General features: G+C 40.7%; 1 protein-coding gene across 6 annotated transcripts in view; it reads right to left on the bottom strand.

Annotated features, from left to right (window-relative positions):
* Positions 1 to 22,903, bottom strand: part of LOC140186348 (pappalysin-1-like) — a 367,560-nt gene that overhangs the window by 186,631 nt on the left and 158,026 nt on the right. For all 6 annotated transcript variants that reach the window (XM_072240504.1, XM_072240506.1, XM_072240505.1 and 3 more), the window contains exons 12-13: positions 18,975 to 19,110; positions 15,289 to 15,502 (exon numbers count right to left, since the gene is read on the bottom strand). In XM_072240504.1, the coding sequence (XP_072096605.1) occupies positions 15,289 to 15,502; positions 18,975 to 19,110 (350 nt within the window). The remainder of the gene's footprint in view (positions 1 to 15,288; positions 15,503 to 18,974; positions 19,111 to 22,903) is intronic.

The raw sequence follows: 22,903 nt of genomic DNA, 5'->3' as shown, positions 1-22,903 counted from the left end.
GCTAAGAACACTGCTGGTGGACGTCAAGTCAAGCAGCCCAAAAGGCCCTAAATTCACTTGGTAGTGTCAGCTAAGTAGAAAATGCTAAAGCGTCAATGGAGCACATATGAAAGGTTAGGAATGATGCAAAAATATACAATAGGATGAAAGTGTTCAAATCCTGCTAGCAATACATACATTTCAGGGCACAACAGGGAGTCATACAACATAGAAACGGGCCTTCAGCCCACCGAGTCTTCTCTACCATCAAATACCTATTTATGACAATTTTACGTGAATTGCTTTTAGTTCTCCCCACATTTCTATCAGATGCCTATGGATTGTACCACTCACCAACACACCAGGGACAATTTCAAGTGGCCAGTTAACCTATGAATCTAGACCCCTTTGGGATGTGGGAGGAATCGCCAGCACTCAGAGTAAACCCTGCAGTCACAGGGAGAATATGCAAAACTCCATGCCACCTGCACCAGAGATCAGCATCGGACCAGGTCATTGGACTTGTGATGCAGCAGTTCTACAAACTATGTCACTGTACCACTAACGTTAAAAGCTATAAAATGCAAAGAAAGCAAACTTCTCAATCTACTGTTTTTGTTCTGGTATAATGCTTAAGAAACCAAATTTCCATTTATTTGGAAAATTTTTATAAAAAACTGCTGATGTTGAATATCTGAAATAAAAACAGAAGATCATGGAAACACTCAGCAGGTCAGGTAGCATCTGTGGGAAAAGAAACTTAAATTATGTATCTTTCTTGCGCAGTTCTGACAATGATTCCAAGATCTAAATCATTTACTGTTTCCCTTTCCTCAGATGCTGTCTGATGTGCTGAGTGTTTTTATTCCATTTGTTTTAGGGCAGCATTGGTGAAAATAACAGCTTTTTATTAAAATATTTCCTCATTTCATTCGAAGATTATCCAGACTGAACCTTAAAGTGTTGCACCTACATCATTCTTATCTATAACCTCACAAATAAGCTTAACTCTTGTGGATGTAGTTTGCTCCAAGAGTCCCTGGATAATGATGTATATAGCTCCTGAGGTTAACTAGCTCGATGTCTCTAGGTTTGCACAGGTCAATCACAAACTAGATAGTATTTCTGTTACTAGGTGAAATGAATGGGCAATTGAGAATCAATCTACAAATCTGGATATGACTAAACATAGCAGAATAACCAAACATTGATAGTAAGTGTTCTCCAGCTTGTTGCTTATGTACTTATTAGCCACTTAATTGGGCATCTCTTGTACTTAATTAAGTGGCTACTGAGTGCATATTCATGGTCTCCTGTTGCTGTAGTCCATTACTTCAAGGTTTGATGTGTTGTGCATATAGAGATGCTCTTCTGCACACCACTGTTGCAACACATGGTTATCTGAGTTACTGTCAAATTGAACTAGTCTTGCCATTCTTCTCTGACCTCTTTCATTAATGAAACATTTTCACGCCAGAACTGTTGCTCTCTGGATGTTTTTCTTATTTCGCGCACCATTCTCTGTGAACTCTAGAGACTGTTGTGTGCGAAAATCCAGGAGATCAGCAGTTTCTGAGATATGCAAGCCACTCGAAGTAAAAAGATCCTGATGGGAGTTATATACCAGCACCCGAACAGTAGGCAGGATATAGGATATAAATTTCAACAGAAAATTGAGAAGGCATGTAATAGGGCAATGTTACAGTAGTCATGTGGGATTTCAGTGTACAGGTAGCGTGAGAAAATCAGGTTGATGCTGGATTACAAGAGAAGGAATTTGTAGAATGCCTATGAGATGGCATTTTAAAGTAGCTTGTGGTTGAGCCCACTAGGGGAAAAGCAATTCTAGATTGGGTGCTGTGTAATGAACCAGAATTCATTAAGGAACTTAAGGTAGAGGAACCCTTAGGAGGCAGTGATCGTAATATGATAGAATTCACCCTGCAGCTTAAGAAGAAGAAAACAAAGTCCATTACAGTGGAATAAAGGAAATTACAGAGGTATGAGTGAGGAGCCAGCCAAATTTGATTGCAAGGGAACGCTAGCAGGGATAAAGACAGGACAGCAATGGCTGGAGTTTCTGAGAACAATTCAGAAAGCCAGGTTAGATACATGCCAAAGCAGAATAAATATTCTAAAGGAAGGATGAGGCAAACGTGGCTGAAAAGGGAAGTTAAAGACAGCATAAAAACAAAAGAGAGGGTGTATAATATAGCAAATATGAGTGGGATGTTAGATGATTGGGAAGCTTCTAAAAACCATAAATGGCATCCAAAAAAAGCTATAAGCAGGGGAAAGAGGAAATATGATAAGCTAGCTAATAATATCAAAGAAGATACCAAAAGATTTTTCAGATGTATAAAGAGTAATAGAGAGATGAGAGTGGATATTGGACTCCTGGAAAATGATGCTGGAGAGGTACTAATGGGGGACAAAGGTTTGGCAGTTGAACCTAATATGTATTTTGCATCAGTCTTCACTGTGGAAGACACAAGCAGTATGCTGGAAGTTTGGGGTACTTGTGGGCACATGATAAAATAGGCCAGAGTCAGCATGGTTTCCTTTTGGGAAAATCTTGCCTGGCAAATCTGTTGAAATTCTTTGAGGAAATAACAGGCAGATTAGACAAAGCAGAGTCAGTAAATGATATTTACTTGGATTTTTAGAAGGCCTTTGATGGGTTCCACACATGATGCTGCTTAACAAGTTAAGAGCCCATGATATTACAGGAAAGATACTAACATGCATTGATGATTGGCTGACTGGCAGGAGGCAAAGAGTCGGAATAAAGGAGGCCTGTTCTGGTTGGGTGCCAGTGACTAATGGTGTTGTGCAGGAGTTGGTATTGGGACCATTTCTTTTCAAATTATATGTTAATGATTTGGATGACAGAATTGATGGCTTTGTGGCCATGTTTACAGATACAAAGATAGATGGAGGGGCAGGTAGTGTTGAGGAAGCAAGGAGTCTGCAGAAGGACTTGGACAAATTGGGAGAATAGGCAAATAAGTGGTAAATGGAATATAGTGTAGGGAAGTGTATGCACTTTGTGTGAAGGAATAATGGCATAGACTTTTTCTAAGCGGGTAGAAAATTCAAATATCTGAGGTGCAAAGGGACTTGCAGTTCTTATGCAGGATTCCCTAAAGGTTAACTTGCAGATTGAGTCAGTGCAAGGCAATGCTAGCATTCACTTCGAGAGGACTAGATTATAAGAAAAAAAAGTATGATGCTGAGGCTTCTGAAGTATTGGTAACACCACACATGGAGTATTGTGAGCCATTTTGGCTTCCTTATCTAAAAAGATGTGCTGGCATTGGAAAGGGCCCTGAGGGGGTTCACGAGAATGATTATGGGAATGAAAATGTTAACAGGTGAGGGGCATTCAACGGCTCTGGGCCTGTACTTGCTGGAGTTTAGAAGAATGACGGGGGATCTCATTGAAACCTATTGAGTATTGAAAGGCCTAGATAGAGTGGATGTTACTGATAGTGGGTGAGTCTAGTACCAGAGGACACAGTCTCAGAATACAGGGACTTTCATTTAGAACAGAGATAAGAAGGAATTTCTTTAACCAGAAGGTGGTAAATCTGTGAAATTCATTGCTATAGATGGCGGTGGAGGTGACGTAACTGAGTATATTTAAAGCAGAGGTTGACATCCTCTTGGTTAGTCAGGACATCTAAGGTTATGGGGAGAAGGCAGCAGAATAGGATTGAGGGGGATAATAAATCAGCCACGATGGAATGGCAGAGCATACTTGATGGGCTGAGTGTCCTAATTCTATTCCTATATAATATCGTATGATGATTAGATATTTGCATTTAGGAGGAGGTGTACAGGTGTAGCTAATAGAGAGGGCACTGAGTGTACTTTCTTGACATTACCACTGCATTGTTATTCTTGTACTCACTGCACCTTATGCCCGACATCCACTGAAAAAATGATTATAACTGCAAAGTGAACATACAGTATGCCATCTTCAGTGCTAGAAATACATATGCTCCAGGTTACTTACTAAAAGACTTCAGCAATATCCATCTCAGTTTTACTATATCTAATTGGAGTTATGTTTAAATAAAATTACTCTTGATAGGAGTTGTAAATAACAAAATACAGACTTTAAAAATTTCTATTGAATAGAGCCCTAATACAATTACAGTATATGCCTCTTGGCAGACACTTAGTTCATTGGAATAAGTTGAAAAATAATACCACTTGTCCCATCGCTCTCATCTCGTAACACCTTCATGGTATTCAAAATTTGGATTGTTTTCTCAGGATGATAGTCTTGCCATGGAGCCTTTAAAGGCAAGTTTTCTCCCTTTTAATCTCCAGTGTTTGCGTAGGACCACACTTGAGCTTTGCAGTAAAAATAAAGTTTTATTGGGGGCATTAGTTCAGCCAAGGTCAGGCAATTCCAAACAAGCTCCAACACAGCACCATCATGACAGCAGAGAGAGAAAGTGAAAACTGCTAAGTCACACTTTGCCAAATAGTTTTGCCAGAAGGTTTCACAATGTGGAGGAGATAAAGACAGTATTTTCTGCTCACTGGCTGGTGGCAGTGAGTGAATTTGTGACATTGTGTTGTGGATCTTGGGAACATCCTAGCTTCTGTCATATCCTTGTTGAATTCAAAATCAAATATAAACTGCTTTCCCTACTGCATCACCACCCCCAATTTTGTACTGACCAATTCCTCTCAGCCACCCTCTTAACCACCAGGTGGTGCAAAGCTAAGAATTTACACACTGAACAGACAAAGGCTCGTTAAAACTGAGCAGACTCGTATCTTTAATCTAGAGGAGGCTGATGGATAAACCTAGGGAGATCTGAGATTATAAAAGGATATGATAGAGCAAGCACTGGCAGAAATGTTTCCACTCTGATGGGGAACAAATTAAGACAGCCAGTGAATATAAGATAATCATCAACAAAACCAAGAGGGAATTCAGGAGGAAGTCCTTTTACTGAGAGTGGGTAGAATGTAGATCTCACTCACGCAACAGTAATTGAGGCTAACAGCATAGATGTATTCAGCGGAAAGTTAGATAAGCACATAATGGAGGAATCAATAGAAGTGTATTCTGATGGAGTTAGATTAAAAGTGATTGGTGGAGATTCAAATGGAGCATAGAGCAATTGGATCAAATGGGCTGTTTCTGTGTAATTCCAAATATCCTCTGTCTTGCTGCACACAAGGTTTGAGGCCACACAGAATTCTGATACTTCGAAGTGACTGTGATCCATGGCAAATTCTGGAAACCCATTCACTGAGATGGTGTCACCACTATGCATGGACTATATCAATAAGTGCTGCTGAATACCGGGCACCAATTAAAACTCCAGACTGACTGGTGGAGCAAATAGTTCAAGCAACAATTTGCATCAAATTGAGGTTCAGCTTCAAGATAAAATTGGAATCATTACTGAAGTACATGGTTTAAATCTAAACTTCATGATTATACCTTCAGTAAATTGTAGTTTTATTGCCTGCGTTGATTGCACAGTTATTTAAACTGTGATTTATTTGAGGAAAACAAATTGGAAGTTCCAATATTGTAGACTGTATACAATTGTATGTTTGCAGGCATTTCAGACTCATGCTGCTTGCCTTTTTCACCATGCACAACAAAACACAAGCATACGTCAATGCATTTGAGGTAATTTACCCAGTCATTCTCAACTGCAATTATATAAGCATTGCCAAACAGGAAGCTACTTGGCTACGTAATCTGGCAATTCTTGGAAGAACCAACTTATTTTTCCTAAATATTAAAAGTATTTTTGTAACTTTCAGTGCAAGAAATAACTGCTTCAATCAAAAGAATGAGCTGATTAAATCTTAAAGTGAAAATTTAAAAAGTAAACATCGCTTCTCTGCTTGTAAAGTGGTAAAGTATTGTTGGCTTGCTGGTTAAGTACTCTCCTGTGTTACACTGAGACATATTGACAACAATTCATGTCTGCCCTGAGGTAGCATACTAAATTTTTGCATGTTACATTTGGCTCAACTGACTGTGGAAGGAAGAAAGATCAGCTGTGATTTGCATTTGTAATCCTTGAATGATGACAGCACTGAAAAGGAACATTTGACCCTTTGGATCCATGCTATCACATTGAGAAAGCATCCTGGTTGTTTCCATTCTCCCATCCGTTCCCTGTAGCCCTGCACATACTTACTAATTCCTAACTTCCTATCGAAATCTTTTTTGAAGTCAATGCTTTGAAGCTACTTGTTTGAGATCGTAACTGTTCGCTGCGCTTGAATATGTTTCTGTTCGCTGCGCTTGAATATGTTTTTGCTTATGGCTCCTTTAGTTTCTTTTGACTAATATCACCCATTTGCCTGTTTAAAGCCCAGTATGACTTTATATAACCACTTCTTCAATCAGGCAAATCATCTTCAATATCTGTTCCTGTTAGCTCTTTAGAGTTGTATCCACTTATTTATGTTGATTCTCAAAATATATCACTTTGCACTGCTCTGTGAAAAAAAATTATCCATTGTTCTCTTGAAGTCTAGTGCTGTCTCTTTAACTGCTTACTCACCTGCATGTTGATTATCATCCACAAATTAGTGAATGTGCCATGTATGCACCTTAAAGGTTCTAATACATGTCAAGAAAAGCAGTGGACCTAGTACTGATCCTTAAGGAGTGACACAGATACTCTCCTCTGTTCAGTGTATGTTGTCCCTAAGCTAATCAAATCAAATCATGTTTAATTATCATTCAAACCATACATGGATACAGCCGAATGAGACAGTGTTTTTCTGGGGCCAAGGTGCAAAACATTCAAAGTGGCAAGCAAACATTCAAAAACAGCGAGTAACGTGATTCAAAATTCCTAACCTAATTTCCCAACCATGCTGCTATTTTGCCTTTTAAGGGCCCCAGTTTTGCCAACAAGTTTGTTTAGGCTCATCAAATCTATGTGGACAGTAGCAACCATATTATCCTCATCAGTATTCTGTTATTTTAATTGAACATAGGGAGTTTTTATGATGCAAGAGCAGTTGTTTTTATCAGTTCCAACAAAACCTACAGAAAATGTGGGAAGTCTTTGGGAGCCAGGTGGACCAAATGCCATGAAAGAGAGGCACATAGAGTATTGCGTGCATTCCTGTTTTTATACTATGGGGAGATTGTTGTTAAACTTGAGCAGGTACAGAAAAGATGCACAAGGATGTTGTAGGGTGTAGAGGGTTGGAGTTATAAGGAGAAACTGGAATGGCTTGAACTGTTGTTCCTGTCATGAACGAGGCTGAGTAGTGACCTTGCAACATAAAAACTCACTGTGTTCAATTAACTTAGATAAAATAACAGCGTACTGTTGAGAATAAAATGGTTGCTATTGGGAACCTTAAAAGACAAAATAAAAGCATGGATAGGAAATTAGCTTAGGAATTTTGAATTATGTTACTCGCTATTTTTGAATGTTTTGCTTGCTATTTTGAATGTTTTGCACCTTGGCCCCAGAGGAACACCACAAGGGGCGCAGGTAAGATGGATTAGCATGGTCTTTTTCCCAGTGTAGGGTGTTTAAAAATAGAGGCAGAGGTTTAAGGTGAGTACAGTTATAAAAGGGATTAAGCAGGTACATGAATATAGAGAGTTCAGAGGGATATGGCCAAACATAAGCAAATGGGACGAGCTCAGGAAGGCATCGCAGAACTGTTTAGGCCTAAGGCCTATTTCTGAACTGTATAACTCTATGACTCCATGAGAAGTGATTAAAAATGCTCACCTTAGACAGCATGTTAATTCATTTAACACACACACAAAATGCAGGAGAAACTCAGCGGGCCAGGCAGCATCCATGGAAAAGAGTAAACAGTTGCCGTTTTGAGCCATGACCATTCATCAGATGTCCTGATGAAGGGCCTTGGCCCAAAACGTCAACTATACTCTTTTCCATAGAACCTGCCAGGCCTGCAGAGTTCCTCCAGCATCTTATGTGTGATGCTTGGGTTTCCAGCGTCAGCAGATTTTCGTATGTTAATTCATTTCTCATGTGTGCATGCAAGAATGTGTAAGCATGTTTACGTTTGTGTGTATTACTGGAATTTTCAGTTGTTTACACCAAATGGTGTGTGATTCATATGGCCAAAGGAAAATTTACTCCCAGTACTGTACTTACAAGATTGGCATATAGTTTTGATCCTCAGTTGTTTGATGATTATTGGCTGCTTTCTTGAACCAGTAGATAGTGTGCTTGGGAATTTAATTAACTAGAGTTGATTATGTCGGGCTACACATGCACAAAATGCTGGAAGAACTCAGCAGGCTGGGCAGTATCTATGGAGGAAAGCAAACAGTCCATAGTTTGGGCTGAGACCTTTAATCCAGATTGCAAAGAAAGCAGATGGAAACCAGAATAAAAAGGTGGGATGGTGGGGGTGGGGGGGAGGGGAATGATGTGAGAAGCCAGGAGGTGATGAATGGATGAAGAAAAGGGGTGAAGAACAAGGAATCTGATAGGCCCGGACAGAAGACCATAGAATGAAGGGAAGGAGGTGGGGAACTACAGAGGGGGTGGTAGGCAGGTCATGTAGATCAGGTAAATGAAGGTCAAATAAATGGATTCCAGGATTGATAAGAAACTTTGTGAAATATATTATGCTTGTGAGCATATTAGTTAATGTGTATGATTCAATTTGAACATCAGCAGTCTTACTTTTGATGAAATTGGTTACACTCATAATTCAGACATCCCACCCTGCACAAATTCATTTCAGGGAGGTAGCACCATCAATTTGCGGGAGACTTCCAGGAGAGGTGGGATGTCTACAATAGAGTAGCTCCTTAGCAGCTGGCCAGCTAGTTTACATAATGTTAGTTATGCTAATGAATGAATGACACCTGTTAAACTCACCTCAACATGTCTTTTACAGTCTTAACCCACCATGGGCAATAGAAAAGTCATTGTTGCAAACAGCGCAGCGAGCAACACTATCATTATTTTGACCCCTATTAGGCAGGGGTACACTTTAGTGTAGTCTGGGGTGATGTATGTTTTATATTTTTTTTTGGAACACTCTGCCATGTCGCGCTCTCGCTCGCTCTCTCTCTCGTGGTCGATCTCGCGCTCTCTCTTGCTTTTCTCTCGCTCGCTCTCAAAAAAATTGATTTCCATGATATTGTATATAATTTGCGGGCATCAGGTAGCCACTATTAATATGTGGGAGACTCCCGGAAGTTCCGGGAGAGGTGAGATGTCTGCATAATTGCAATATACTATCCGCAATGTGGTTGGGTACAGCTGACACTAGGACCTTGGGGAAACCCAGTCCCACCTCCTTGACTGAAGCTTTTGGCTCTCCTGCAGTGCAATACAAAATGGCAAAGCCTGAGTCTTCAATTAACCCTAACACAGTTGTGGTCGTGTAAAGGGGCCTGATTCAGTGACTCATCTGTGCTGCTGCAATTAGCAATCACGGAATTTAAAAACTGGGAGTTTAAGTAAAGCTTCCAATCTCTCTCAGTGATCTGTGCTTAAATGGTGCAATTTAATTTGCTGCTTTTAAGCAAGGGAAAAAGAATCAGATGGTGTCACATTAAATTCCCTTCAGAAACAAAAGCACATCAAATGATCTGCATTTCCTTCAATGCTTACTGATGACATTACCACAAAAATGAACACAATGGAAAGCTTTTCAATAAGACTCAGTTTTGAGATGGAGGGACAATCACAAGACCAGCATCAGTTGTTCTAAGGACCATAAATTGCCAGCTTCATCAAATTAGTGACTGGTCTCTGACAAAGTACCTCACTTGTTTGGTATTCATTCAATCACCCTAAACATTCACACCCTCTACTAACAGGACACTGTTCGAAAGTCTGTGCCACCTGCAAAATGCACCACATTTACTTGTCCTGGCCACTCCAGTGGCACCTCACAAACCTGGAATCTCTATCATTCAGGAAGAACTAAGTCATTAAGTGCATGGGAACACCAGCTCTTGCAGTTTTCCTTTCAATTCATTCACTGCACTCACCTGGAAATATATCACTATATTTTCAGCAAAACAAAATCTAAATCCAGGAACCGAATCTACAGAGGTGCACCTTAATCAGAATGGTTGCAGCAATTCAAGAATGTGGTTTACCAATATTAGGGGCAATTAAGGCTGGCCAATGAATGTTAGCCTTGTCCATGTCTATAAAATGAGTAAAACTCATATTCTCCCACTTTAGGTCCAAGTTTGATTTGGCTGAGTTACTTAAAGTTATGAATACTATATATGAGGAAGATGAAAGAGCTGATTGTGGACTTCAGAAAGGCTAAGGCAAGGGAACACAAACTGTTCCTCGTAGAGGGATCAGAAGTGGAGAGAGTGAGCAATTTCAAGTTCCTCGGTGTCAATATCACTGAGGACCTAACCTGCATGCAATATATTGATGCAGGTGTAAAGAAGGCATGACGAAGCTATATTTCACTTGGAGTTTGAGCAGGTTGTTGGCACGTGGCCAAGTGGTTAAAGCGTTGGTCTAGTGATCTGAAGGTTGCTAGTTCGAGCCTCAGCTGAGGCAGCATGTTGTGTCCTTGAGCAGGGCACTTAACCACACATTGCTCTGCGACAACACTGGTGCCTAGTGCCCTTCCCTTGGACAACATTGGTGGTGTGGAGAGGGGAGACTTGCAGCATGGGCAACTGCCGGTCTTCCATTCAACCTTCCATACAACCTGGAAACCTTCCAAGGCGCAAATCCATGGTCTCACGAGACTAATGGATGCCTGTATGAGCAGATTTGGTTTGTCAACTAAAACACCAAAAACTTTTACAAATGTACTGTGGAGAGCATTCTGAGTGGTTGCATCACCATTACGTAAGGTGGGGGGAGCTACTGCACAAGATCGAAGTAAGCCACAGAAACTTGTAAAATGAGTTAGCTCCTTCATGAGTATCCTCCACAGTATCCAAGACATCTTCAAGGAGTGATGCCTTAGGAAGGCAGTGTCCATCATTGACGATCCTCCTCCACCCAGGATATGCCCGCTTCTCATTGTTACTGTTGGGAAGGAGGTAAGGAAGCTTGAAGGCACCCAGTCAGCAACTCAGGAACAGCTTCTTCCCCTCTGCCATCCAATTTCTAAATGGGCATTGAACCCATGAACACTACCTCGCTACTTCTTTATTTCTGTTTTTTTTTGCACTAATTATTTTAAATTAACTCTTCAATAGACATATATTTACTTCCTGTAACTCAGTTTTTTTCTGTATATTTATGTATCATGTATTTCATTTTACTGCTGCCATAAAGTTAATAAATTTTATGAGATATGCCAGTGATATTAAAGCTGATTCTGATTCTGATATTAGTTTGTGAGCAAAATTTCTGTCTTGAACATTGGCTTACATCATTATCCATAATAACTTTTACATTTTACCTGTGCTGGAAGCTATTTAACTTTTGAGAAGACATCCTGTCAGGTCACAGTGACACAGATTCAGCTAGTTTATATCTCGTAATCAACTAACATTGGTTTCTGATTCAGTTAGCAAATAAAAAACTGCAGATGCTAGAATTCTTAAGGGAAAACAGAATGCTTGAAATATTCAGCAGGTCGGGCAGAATCTGTGGAGCAAAAACCAGTAATATTTTGGGTTCTGAGGAAATATTAGCACTATTTAACTTGAACAGTTAATTTATTTCTCTCTCCACAGAGGCTGCCTGACTCACTGTGGATATAGATCATTTCCTGTGGTATTATTTTTCTTTGATGTTCCCAATGCTTACAGTAACTTACAGAATTGATAAACACTCCAGCTGTCATGTTGAGCAATCAGTCAGTCCCTTTGTGCCACACTTTTCACGTGGTCCTGAAAATTATTTTCTATCGGGGCTATCAAATTTCCTCCTGAGAGCCCCAATTGATTTTGTTTCCAACACCTTTATGGGTATTGAGTTCCAGTTAAAAAGTTTTTCTTCATCCTGCTCTACTACCATTTTCAATGCTGCAGACAATATTAGGGTGGTAATTCCTAAGTCTTGGCGTCCGAATGCACAGGTGCATTCAAAGGATCAATTCAGTCACATTGTGCCACACTCCCATGTGCTGGCCGATTTAATTCCAATATACAATCAAGTGAAAATCAAGGGCTTGGGTCCAGTGAGATGAAGTACATAATTTTCTTTCAATGTCCTTTATAAATAAAGCATAGAGGAGCTTGGACGTGTGCAGTGTGTACAAGGAAACCACTTCTGTGATCTGGTGCCATCTGTGTCTATGCACAGTCTCTTGTAAGTATGGTGACCAGGCAGGAGCATGACCATTGTCCTCTTTGGCTTTGCTGGCCGTGTCAGCGTGCCTGTCAGAGCATGCAAAATGTACTCCCTCTTGAAGGGGGCTGGGTCTTGTGTAACAGCTTCTCAAATATTTTACATATGCATTATTTGAGTTTGAATCATTTGTGATGCTGACATGTTGCAGCTGAGTGTATTGAATTGCTTGGACCAGTGAAAGAAGATAATGACATGTGACAATTATATTACAGTGTATTTTATGAATGTGCTTCTGTTGGGGGGGAGGGGTGGGGAACATTATCCTTTCGATGAATGCTCAGTTTTTCAGAAGGAGGCCTTCGCAAAACTGCCAGAGTAGATCCCCAACTGAGGAGTTCAGTGCTAGCAACTTCCCACCTATCTTGCTCTCCTATTGGTGAGCTCCAGCCATGACCAGGAACTGAGGGCAGTGTCTAACTACTTATTGGGAATATCCCTGAGCTAGATCCTTTGTATTCTTTCTACTGCTGATGGCATGGAATAGAAGCCCAGCAACTTTTTGGTCTCTCTATCCTCGTTGCAAACGCACTTAATTAATGAGGAATGTTTCCCTCAGTTCTCAAATGCTGAGTCCATACTTGTTTCTACAGAACAACAGCAAATCATGTATTTTCAAACCTATGCCTAAAGGGAAGCATTCCTCATTAATTAAATGGCATTGTAGATTTGAAGTAGTGCTTTCTTGGATCGTCCTTTTTTTCCAATTAATATTCTTAGCTTTAAAATTCTCAGTTTTGTTTCAAAGTCTTCCAGTGTTATGTCTTTCACTTGCTTTATGATGTTCTTCTACGCTGTGACACACCAAATTTTGTCTCCTCCAATTCTGATCTAGTCATCTCCGCCGTTATTCCTGCTTCACAAGTCTGCCCTAAGTGCAGAGTCAAGGAGAGATATAGCACAAAAACAGGTCCTTTAGCTCACCAAATCCAATCACCCATTTACATTCATCCTACATTAATCCAATTTTTTTTAAATTTCTCTTCACATCCTCATTAACTTACTCTAGATTCCACCGCTTATGTACAGATGAGGGAAAATTTAGAAGACAATTAACCTTTTAAATTAGAAGACACTCATTGAGATGTGGGAAACAACTGGAGCACTCAGAAGAAATCTTTATTTTTAGTTGGATGAATGTGTATGCAGACAGCACCCACGGTCAGGACTGAACCCATGTCTCTGGTGCTTTGAGGCAGCAGCTCTCTTTTCTTCAAAGCCAAACTCTGGCTTAACTTTTGGTCATTTAGTCAAATAACACCAGAGGTTATTCATCATCAATTCATATCCAAAAATTTTACCTTCAAGCATTTTGCATTGTTTTGCTATATCAAAGGCATCACATGAATGAAAGAACTTATTGCTGTCATTGCTTACACAATAGATGCTTGTTTCAAATCTTGAATGGCACAAATAATGGGAAATATATTTAACTCAGGAGTTCACTTACTCATGAATTAAAAGATTATGCAATTTCTTTCAACATATAATTACTAGAAGCTTAGAAGATAACACTGCTCTGATGAGATGGAAATAGAAACAGATCGCAGCACACTACCTTTTCACATTTCATACCTTCAGGTCACCCATCTGTATTATCAATAAATCTCAGAGTCCACGCCTGCCTTTCTGCAACTCTCAATGATATTTTAACTAAATAGGAATTCTGCTGAAGTACACATTTCTTCCAGTTACATAATGCATTTTTTCTTATCATCTGACATCTAAATCACTGTATCAAATGTTTTCACAATTCAAAATGGACATTACAAATTCCCTTGGTGAAGTCAGGGTACACAGAGCTTGTGTTTACTTTTTTGTTCTTAATTTGCTCTCCCCCTCCTCCTCCCAATCACTTTTGGGCTAGTGGGTACCATGGTTACTAGCTAACACCTATTCGTCATGTCAGAAACTGAGTGAACACTTGATGTCCATTGGCTAGTTGCCCACAGGGGGAACAGTGGAAGTCCATTGTATTTTGGTTGTCTACAGGGGAATAGTGGAGGTCCAATGGTTGATTTTCATCAGGGGAATAATAGAGGTCTGTTTCAGAGGAGACGGCTTCACCCTGCCCTTTCCAGTACCTGTTTAAGTATTACTTTGAAGAAGGGGCACTGCAGACGGAGATTGGAGTTGAACTTAATGCTTGAGATACTGGGTCACACCTCACACATGGATCTGTCAGCAGGTAAGTTCAAAACTAGGCCGATGCCCAATCACAGGATGCCTGCCAGTGAAACCACCAAGGTAGTGCCAAGTTCCATAAATTTCCCAGTTCCCAGCCTGTGAAATCTGTTTGTGAGTCCTGGCTCAGGCACAACTACACCCATCCCTTTATGTGAATGGGGAAAATTTGGCTCCTATGAGAAAAGAAAGCATTATTTGATTCAGTTGTGTGTGTATGTGTATATGTGTTTGGGGGTTGGGGGTGGCAGGGGAAGCTGCATTTTTTTTTCTCTTAACATCTCTGTGCCAAATACATTTGATGATAGTGACAGCCTTGATAGTCAGTGAACCTGACGTTAGCTGCCAAAGCTGGTCTGTCGGAACATCCAGCCAATTGCACATGGACAGGTCTAACACTGCCTTATAAGCTGGACCTTGTGCATGCAGTGGGGACCAGACTCTTATTGGAAGGCTGTCTAGACTGGGAGAAACAGTATGGTCAAGGGGCAGGATGCCAATAACGACAAGGCAACAGAAAGGCTGCCTCTTTATTTTTCTCCATCTAATGCCCAGCTTTCAGGTTCTGAGCTCAGAAGGAGATTCATACTCAAGGCCAGTGAGCTCAGCACATACAGCCACATTGAACCTGGGGCCTTTTGGATCTATCTCTACCTATTCCTGATGGACATTTTCTTTTGTTGTCCTCTTGAAAGAGATAAATTTTTTTTCCAGTTCTGTTAGCTAGGAAGAAGAGCAGGATGGATTGATTGCAAGCGATAGATTCTGTCAACATCATTATTTTATCTGGGAACCCACTGATTAAAAGAAGTTAAAAGGTGGTATCAAGGCTCACCTCTGCTCCGTAGGATTGTACATCTCACTGCTTTGGCAGCTACTAATTGTAATGGGGTCAAAGTTGTGGAAGGAGCGAAGGGCCACCCCAGAGATGGCAATGTACACTGAAGTGAAGGTAATTAGAATGGCTGAGGTCCTGTAGAATGGCTTGCTGAGGTCATGAATGACAGGGATAACGAGGGGGTTGTTCCGACAGTTTAAAAGGTGCTTTCCTGCAGAAAACAAAAGCGGGAAACAAACACCAATCATTAAAGATCAGTCTTTGAAACTACAATATAAATTTTCACGGAGAGGAAAATGCATTTAACCAATAATAATGAAATGAAGAAAGTGTTTTAAAACATAGAATGTTGCTAACACAGTCCTCAGGTGTTTATTTACCAAAACAGCCTTTATCATCATCAAAAATGTGTATAACATAGATCTTTGCATTGGTATTCCACAAGATAATCAGACCTACCCATCTGCTATTGCATTACTGCATTGTACATCATACTGGTGTGCTATTTTTGGTGTATACTAATTAAACAAAACCTTTTCTGCAGGGATAGCTTTCCTATCCTTCGGGTAGCTTTGAGAAGCTAGAACAGCTGTCCCTGCAATTGGCAGTGTTTGTGAGAGGTCCCCCACACAGAAAAAAAACTTCAAAACCGCAAATTACTGCATGGGAAGCAATGACAAAAGTATGTTGGTTTTACAGTTTGTTTTACAACAGACATATATTCCATTAAAACTATCCTTTCCAAACACAAGTGTCACCTCCCCCATTCACATCTGTGACCTACTAATTAGGAATGGGGCTTACTTCCCTTTCTAGCTCTGCTGCTCATAGTCCAACACGGAACTAACTGTACCTTGTACAGAAAAACAAGGTTGGAATTTAAATATTTGACAGCAGTTTATAACAGCAGTTGTTTAAGTGAACATTTGTTTTTATAGAAAAGCATAAGGGAATTGTTTGTGATTGTTGAGGTTTAACACACACTGACATCCATCAAGAAAGGAACGAGCACAGAGGACGTTTAGCCAAGCTTTTTTTTGCCATTCAGTTAGACTAGCTGCGATCTTAATGAATTGTGAAATATGCTATGAATTGTTTATTCTAATTCATATGCATCTGCAATCGATCAGTTTACTCTGCATATTTAATCCTCAACATTCTCACATCCTAAAAGAAAACATTAGTTTCATTATGTTCCCTGATCTGAGCAGTTCTGAGTTCCAGATATAACTTCCTGATTTTTGGGATTTATTTATTTATTGAAATACAATGCAGAATAGGCCCTTTCGGCCCTTCGAGCCTTGCCAAACAGCAATCCCCCGGTTTAATCCTCGCCTAATCACGGGACAATTTACAATGACCAATTAACCTACTACTGGTACATTATTGGACTGTTGGAGGAAACCCACACGGACATAGGGAGAGTGTACAAGCTCCTTACAGGCAGTGTTGAGAATTGAACCCGGGACACTCGTATCGTAAAATGTTGTGTGTAACCACTACCCTAGTGTGCAGTCCCAATCCCTTCTCTGCAGTTTTAAGGCAAAGCTGCAAAATAATCGGGTTTTGAAATTCTTCGTAGTGTTGTTTAACATAGAATAGTACAGCACAGTACAGGCCCTTCGGCCCACAATGTTGTACCGACCCTCAAACCCTGCTTCCCATATAAGCCCCCAACTTAAATTCCTCCATATACCTGTCTAGTAGTCTCTTAAACTTCACTAGTGTATCTGCCTCCACCACTGACTCAGGCAGTGCATTCCATGCACCAACCACTCTCTGAGTAAAAAACATTCCTCTAATATCCCCCTTGAACTTCCCACCCGTTACCTTAAAGCCATGTCCTCTTGTATTCAGCAGTGGTGCCCTGGGGAAGAGACGCTGGCTATCCACTCTATCTATTCCTCTTATTATCTTGTACACCTCTATCATGTCTCCTCTCATCCTCCTTCTCTCCAAAGAGTAAAGCCCTAGCTCCCTTAATCTCTGATCATAATCTATGCTCTCTAAACCATGCAGCATCCTGGTAAATCTCCTCTGTACCCTTTCCAATGCTTCCACATCCTTCCTATAGTGTGGCGACCAGAACTGGACACAGTACTCCAAGTGTGGCCTAACCAGAGTTTTTTAGAACTGCATCATTACATCGCGACTCTTAAACTCTATCCCTCGACTTATGAAAGCTAACACCCCATAAGCTTTCTTAACTACCCTATCCACCTGTGAGGCAACTTTCAGGGATCCGTGGACATGTACCCCCAGATCCCTCTGCTCCTCCACACTACCAAGTATCCTGCCATTTACTTTGTACTCTGCCTTGGAGTTTGTCCTTCCAAAGTGTACCACCTCACACTTCACCGGGTTGAACTCTATCTGCCACTTCTCAGCCCACTTCTGCATCCTATCAATGTCTCTCTGCAATCTTTGACAATCCTCTACACTATCTACAACACCACCAACCTTTGTGTCTTCTGCAAACTTGCCAACCCACCCTTCTACCCCAACATCCAGGTCGTTAATAAAAATCACGAAAAGTAGAGGTCCCAGAACAGATCCTTGTGGGACACCACTAGTCACAATCCTCCAATCTGAATGTACTCCCTCTACCACGACCCTCTGCCTTCTGCAGGCAAGCCAATTCTGAATCCACCTGGCCAAACCTTCTGCCAGGTACTTAAGTCTTATGGAAAAAGTCTTAATCTGCACAACAATTTTAGCACAAAAGCGGAGTAGTGACACTTCTTAAATCTCTGGAAGGTGAGAAAATGCTGGCAAGGTTCAAGAGCCTGCATCCCATATTCATATTGTCAAATTCAGTCAGCAAACTCACAGGTGTTATTTGCTGTGGAATTCAAGAAACTATTTTACTGTACACCAATATCACCAGTAATAGTGAAGGATTTGCCTCAACTCAACATAAAAAATTGTGTGCAGATGCAAAAGCCGCTGGATAACTGGGATGTTGAAAATATGTGTTTATGCACAAAATATACATTTAAATAGACTGATTTTATACTTTTGGTTATACGGGAAATTATGATTAGGCCAGGATTCTCAAGTTCTCAGAGCAGTAGAGTTCAGTGGGTCTTTGGTTAATGTTGCCATGTAGAGAACAGTGATCTCCAAGTGAAGATGCAGTAATATCCAAATTCACAAAGAAGATGAATTCTTAGCAGAAAGAAAGAAGAAAATGCAAAGTCAAAAGCCTTCAGGGACAGGAACGGATTGAGGATGTGTGCTTCTGAGAAAGAGCTCAGACATTTCAAAGACATAACAAGGAGTATCTTGTGAAGGAAGTAACGTGCGTGTGAATGGGTGTCTGTGAACACAGTGTGTGTTTATGTGCATGGTGCAAGTTTGTGCATACACAGGGTGTGTGTGTGTGTGGTATATATGTGGATGTAATATATATATGTGTGTGTGTGTGTGTGTGTGCCTGAGTATTTGTATGTGTGCATATGTATGTGTGCGTGTGTCTGAGTGAGAAAGAGAGAGATTGCATCACTTAATTTTCCTTTCACCCTGTCCATCTGCTGGTCTTTGTCTTCATTGTGTTCCTAAAGTATTTCTTTGTGCTCCTCTGCACTTGGGCCACTCCGCTCATTTATGCTTCCTTCAGGCTTGGCAATAACGACATCCTTTCTACATATGATCCATTTGTGCTTTGTGAAGTAAAGACTTACCCAGGTCATGATTCTGATCCTTTGTGTCAACCAAGTGAACTGAGATTGATTCCTGCTTTTGTTCAATGAGGCTAATTCCGTCAGAGGCCAGGTGAACAATGACAGCAGCAGCAACCATGGGCTGAGTGAAGTAGGCCTTATGAGAGAGAGCAAAGTTGACAAGGATTAACATTTGGTGAGGGGAAGGTGGGAAAAAGAAGCTGCTTCTTTCTCTCAGTCACTCTTCCCTGTTCTTGTGACATAACATGATGCACTCATTTTGTCTTTAGTTAATGAATCATTGAAATGTAAGGTACAGACAGAGGCTCATTGCAGCTGAGCTGGACTGATGGTTAAAACTGCCTTCCCACTCTTGTTCCATGACCCTGCAAGTAATCACCTTCAAATACCCATTGACTGAACAACAACAGACCTTATGGTTCTCATATAATATATATATATATATTATCATCCTATTCTCCTCTTGGCATTACGGGGTCTCCTAAGAAGAGAGCCATCAGGACAATCACAAAGTGAGCCTCCGGATGGCTATGGATCAGGAGGTGTGACCCATGATCCAGTGCTGTTGGGTCATAATCCGGGGCCTGATCAACCCTGGCTGGGTCGCCTGTGCGAGAGTGTCTGATGTTGAAAGACCCGAAACACCCGATGACCTCAGGTTACATCACCGATGGTGTGTTCCAGTGCATCCTGGGATGTATCTCAGCATTATATATGGACCGGCATGGTAGCGTAGAGGTTATCATAATGCTTTACAGTACCTGGGTTCAATTCCCGACGCTCCCTGTAAGGAGTTTGTGTGTCCTCCCCCATGACTGTGTGAGTTTCCCCCTGGGTGCTCCGATTTCCTCCCACAGTCCAAAGACATACCGGTTGGTCGGTTAATTGGTCATTGCAATTTGTTCTCTGATTAGGCTATCATTAAAGTGGTAGGTTGCTGTGCGATGTGGCCTGAAGGGCTGGAAAGGCCTACTCCATGCTGCACCTCAATCAATCAATCAATTAATTAATAAATGTGTGTGTATATATCAGTACGTAGAGCAGTACAGTACAGAAACAAATGCTTCATTCCACAATGTCTGTGCTGAAAAGATGCCAAATTAAACAATCTTTTCTGACTGCCCATGATCCACATAGCTGATTTTACTTTGGATATTTACTTTGGATCACTACTTTTGGATATCTCCAGGGGAGAAACTATTCCTTCATTCACCATTTGAGGATCTTACTAATTATACTTGGATGATCTTCTTTTCCTAAAGTTCCTCATTCTCCAACTCATCTGAGTGGATCAAACTGTCCTCAATTGCCAGCTCCCGGTGATGAATGACACTGTTCATGTGCAAAGGATGATGATATCTGGTCACAGATAAACTAGATAGTGAGCAAAGAGCCAAGGATAATGGTCACAAGGTGAATCCCTTGCCAACTTTGTCCTTGCATGGGATAGGATTGGGGTCTTAGACTAACTAATTCTCAGCATTGACCAGTCAATTAATTTGTGACCTTTGTTTCCTGTTTATAAGTTTACGCAAACAGAAATGTTGTAGTATCTGGGTAAATAATCTGGTCTGAAACATTAGTAGACTGAAAACAGATTGCTGCATTGAAAGTGACAAAATATTAAAGTAAACTCTGAAAATCTAGTACAATCAGGACTGTGGTGCCAGACTGGCAGATATTTACAATCTATTGGATGTAATCGTAGAATAGTGTGTATCTGAATTGCTATTTTGACTCCATGCCTGTATCTGTAATACCCCAACATACTTTTACTTCATTCTTTTTAGAAGTTACAAAGTAATGTAATAAAATTTCTGGTGAATCTGGTAAGTTTAAAGGACTGTGGGAAACAAGGCACTTAAGATTGTAAAGAGAGTGCTGTAACTAGGGCCCCAAAATGTTTAAATGGAGCTTGGGAACTTGGGTGCCTGTAGGTTAAAGGGAGCATTTTGAAAATCATCTGCTGAGCCAGATTCCAAAACACTTCGAGGAACTGTCAAATGGGGATATTGGAATTTTGCAGTAGTCCACAATTCTGTCTCAGGGGCATGAAAACCTGGCTAATATATATCAAAAAATATAGTATGGATTGTTCCCAGTCATATATGTTCAGATAACTAAAGTGTTTGATACTGTTTGTAGGACTTGGCTCTACAAATAAAATGGCTGACATTGCCTGAGTTCATCTCAATAGAACTGAAATTCATTAGAATGAAATTAATGTATTGGTTGTGGCAACCTCTAGGGCGTACAAAGGATATCATAATGTGATGAATAAATTCAGCTTTTTGTTTTTCGTTTGGAGTGTACCTAAACTTACTCAATGTGTTTGAGCTTTCTTGACATAAGCAGGATTTGATGCCACAGTAGGACAGATCATTGTGACCTATGTTGTAAAAGGAGGAATGACTGAAATCTTGGCCACAGCCTACAGGCTTTCTGACATGCTATCAATCATTGCACTGATATGACTACAGTCAATCATAAGTTTTTAACAAAGAGATTTCTAAACTGTATCAAGTCTTTGAGAGTATTCTAATGTGCCTACAAAGTCATGAATGTCTTCATATTTTGATATCCAAGTGAGTGTCTGTCTTTAAAAAGCGTATGCAGCTGTGGCTTGATTTATTTGGGGAAAATGATGTTTTAAGGCAGGGGTCCCGACCTTTCTTTATGCCATGGACCCCTACCATTAACCGAGGGGTCTGTAGACCCCAGGTTGGAACCCTTGCTTTAAGATGTCTGTTCCCCAGTGTTTGGTGGTGTTCAAAGCATGCGACAAGTCAATAATCACAATGGGAGTGTGTCACTACTTGTAATATATTAATGAGATTCTAGTTGTTTGCAGAGTCCCACCAAGAATGTCACGAGCATTCTGCCAATATGTGTGGCATGTCAACAGCACGGTAAACATTCATACACTCTTGTCCAATGTGTCAGTATTTGTTCAGCTTTGCCAGGAGCGTGTCAATATTCAAAGGACACCCTCAGGATTGTGCCAATTAGACCGTGTGTCAGTTTTGTTGTGTTCATGTGGGATTATTTGATTTGTAACATTGTTTGTCTCCTTGCTTGTCAATATTTATAAAATGTCATTGTGAGTGGGCCAGTATTTGTAGAACATTCCCGTGTTTGTGTCAGTATTTGTAGAACATTCCCGGGAGCATGTCAGTATTTGTCGAACATTCCCGTGAGTGTGTCAGTATTTGTAGAACATCCCTGTGAGCGTGTCAGTATCTGTAGAACATTCCCGTGAGTGTGTCAGTATTTGTAGAACATTCCCGTGAGTGTGTCAATATTTGTCGAACATTCCCGTGAATGTGTCAGTATTTGTCGAACATTCCCGTGAGTGTGTCAATATTCGTAGAACATTCCTGGGAGCGTGTCAGTACGTGTGGAACATTCCTGTGAGTGTGTCAGTATTTGTAGAACATTCCTGTGAGCATGTCAGTATTTGTAGAACATTCCCGGGGGCATGTCACCACCTGTAGAACATTCCCGTGAGTGTTCAGTATTTGTAGAACACTGCCACGGGTGTGTCAGTATTTGTAGAACAATCTTGTGAATGTGTCAATACTTGTAAATCATTCCTGTGAGTGTGTCAGTACTTGGAGAACATTCCTGTGAGTGTGTCAATGCTTGGAGAACATTCCCGTGAGTGTGTCAGTATTTGTGATGGATCTCTGTGAGTGTGATTTCTCTGTAATGCATCTCCAACAAATAAGTTAATTTTGCTGTGTGCCCCTGTGGGTGTGTTCATAATTGTGTCAGTCTCTATGCCAACATTTGTTGTGTCATTGTGATTGTGCCAGATTTGTAGTGTGTAGTCATAAGCGTATCTCTAAGAATGTCCCCAAATTTGTAAAGTGTCTTCATAAAGGTGCCAGTACTACTGGGTGCCTCTGTGGGTGTGTCTAGATTTGTAT

The sequence above is a fragment of the Mobula birostris genome, chromosome 22 (assembly GCF_030028105.1).
Source record: "Mobula birostris isolate sMobBir1 chromosome 22, sMobBir1.hap1, whole genome shotgun sequence".
Taxonomy (NCBI): domain Eukaryota; kingdom Metazoa; phylum Chordata; class Chondrichthyes; order Myliobatiformes; family Myliobatidae; genus Mobula; species Mobula birostris.
This window is presented reverse-complemented; position numbering and strand designations above follow the sequence as displayed.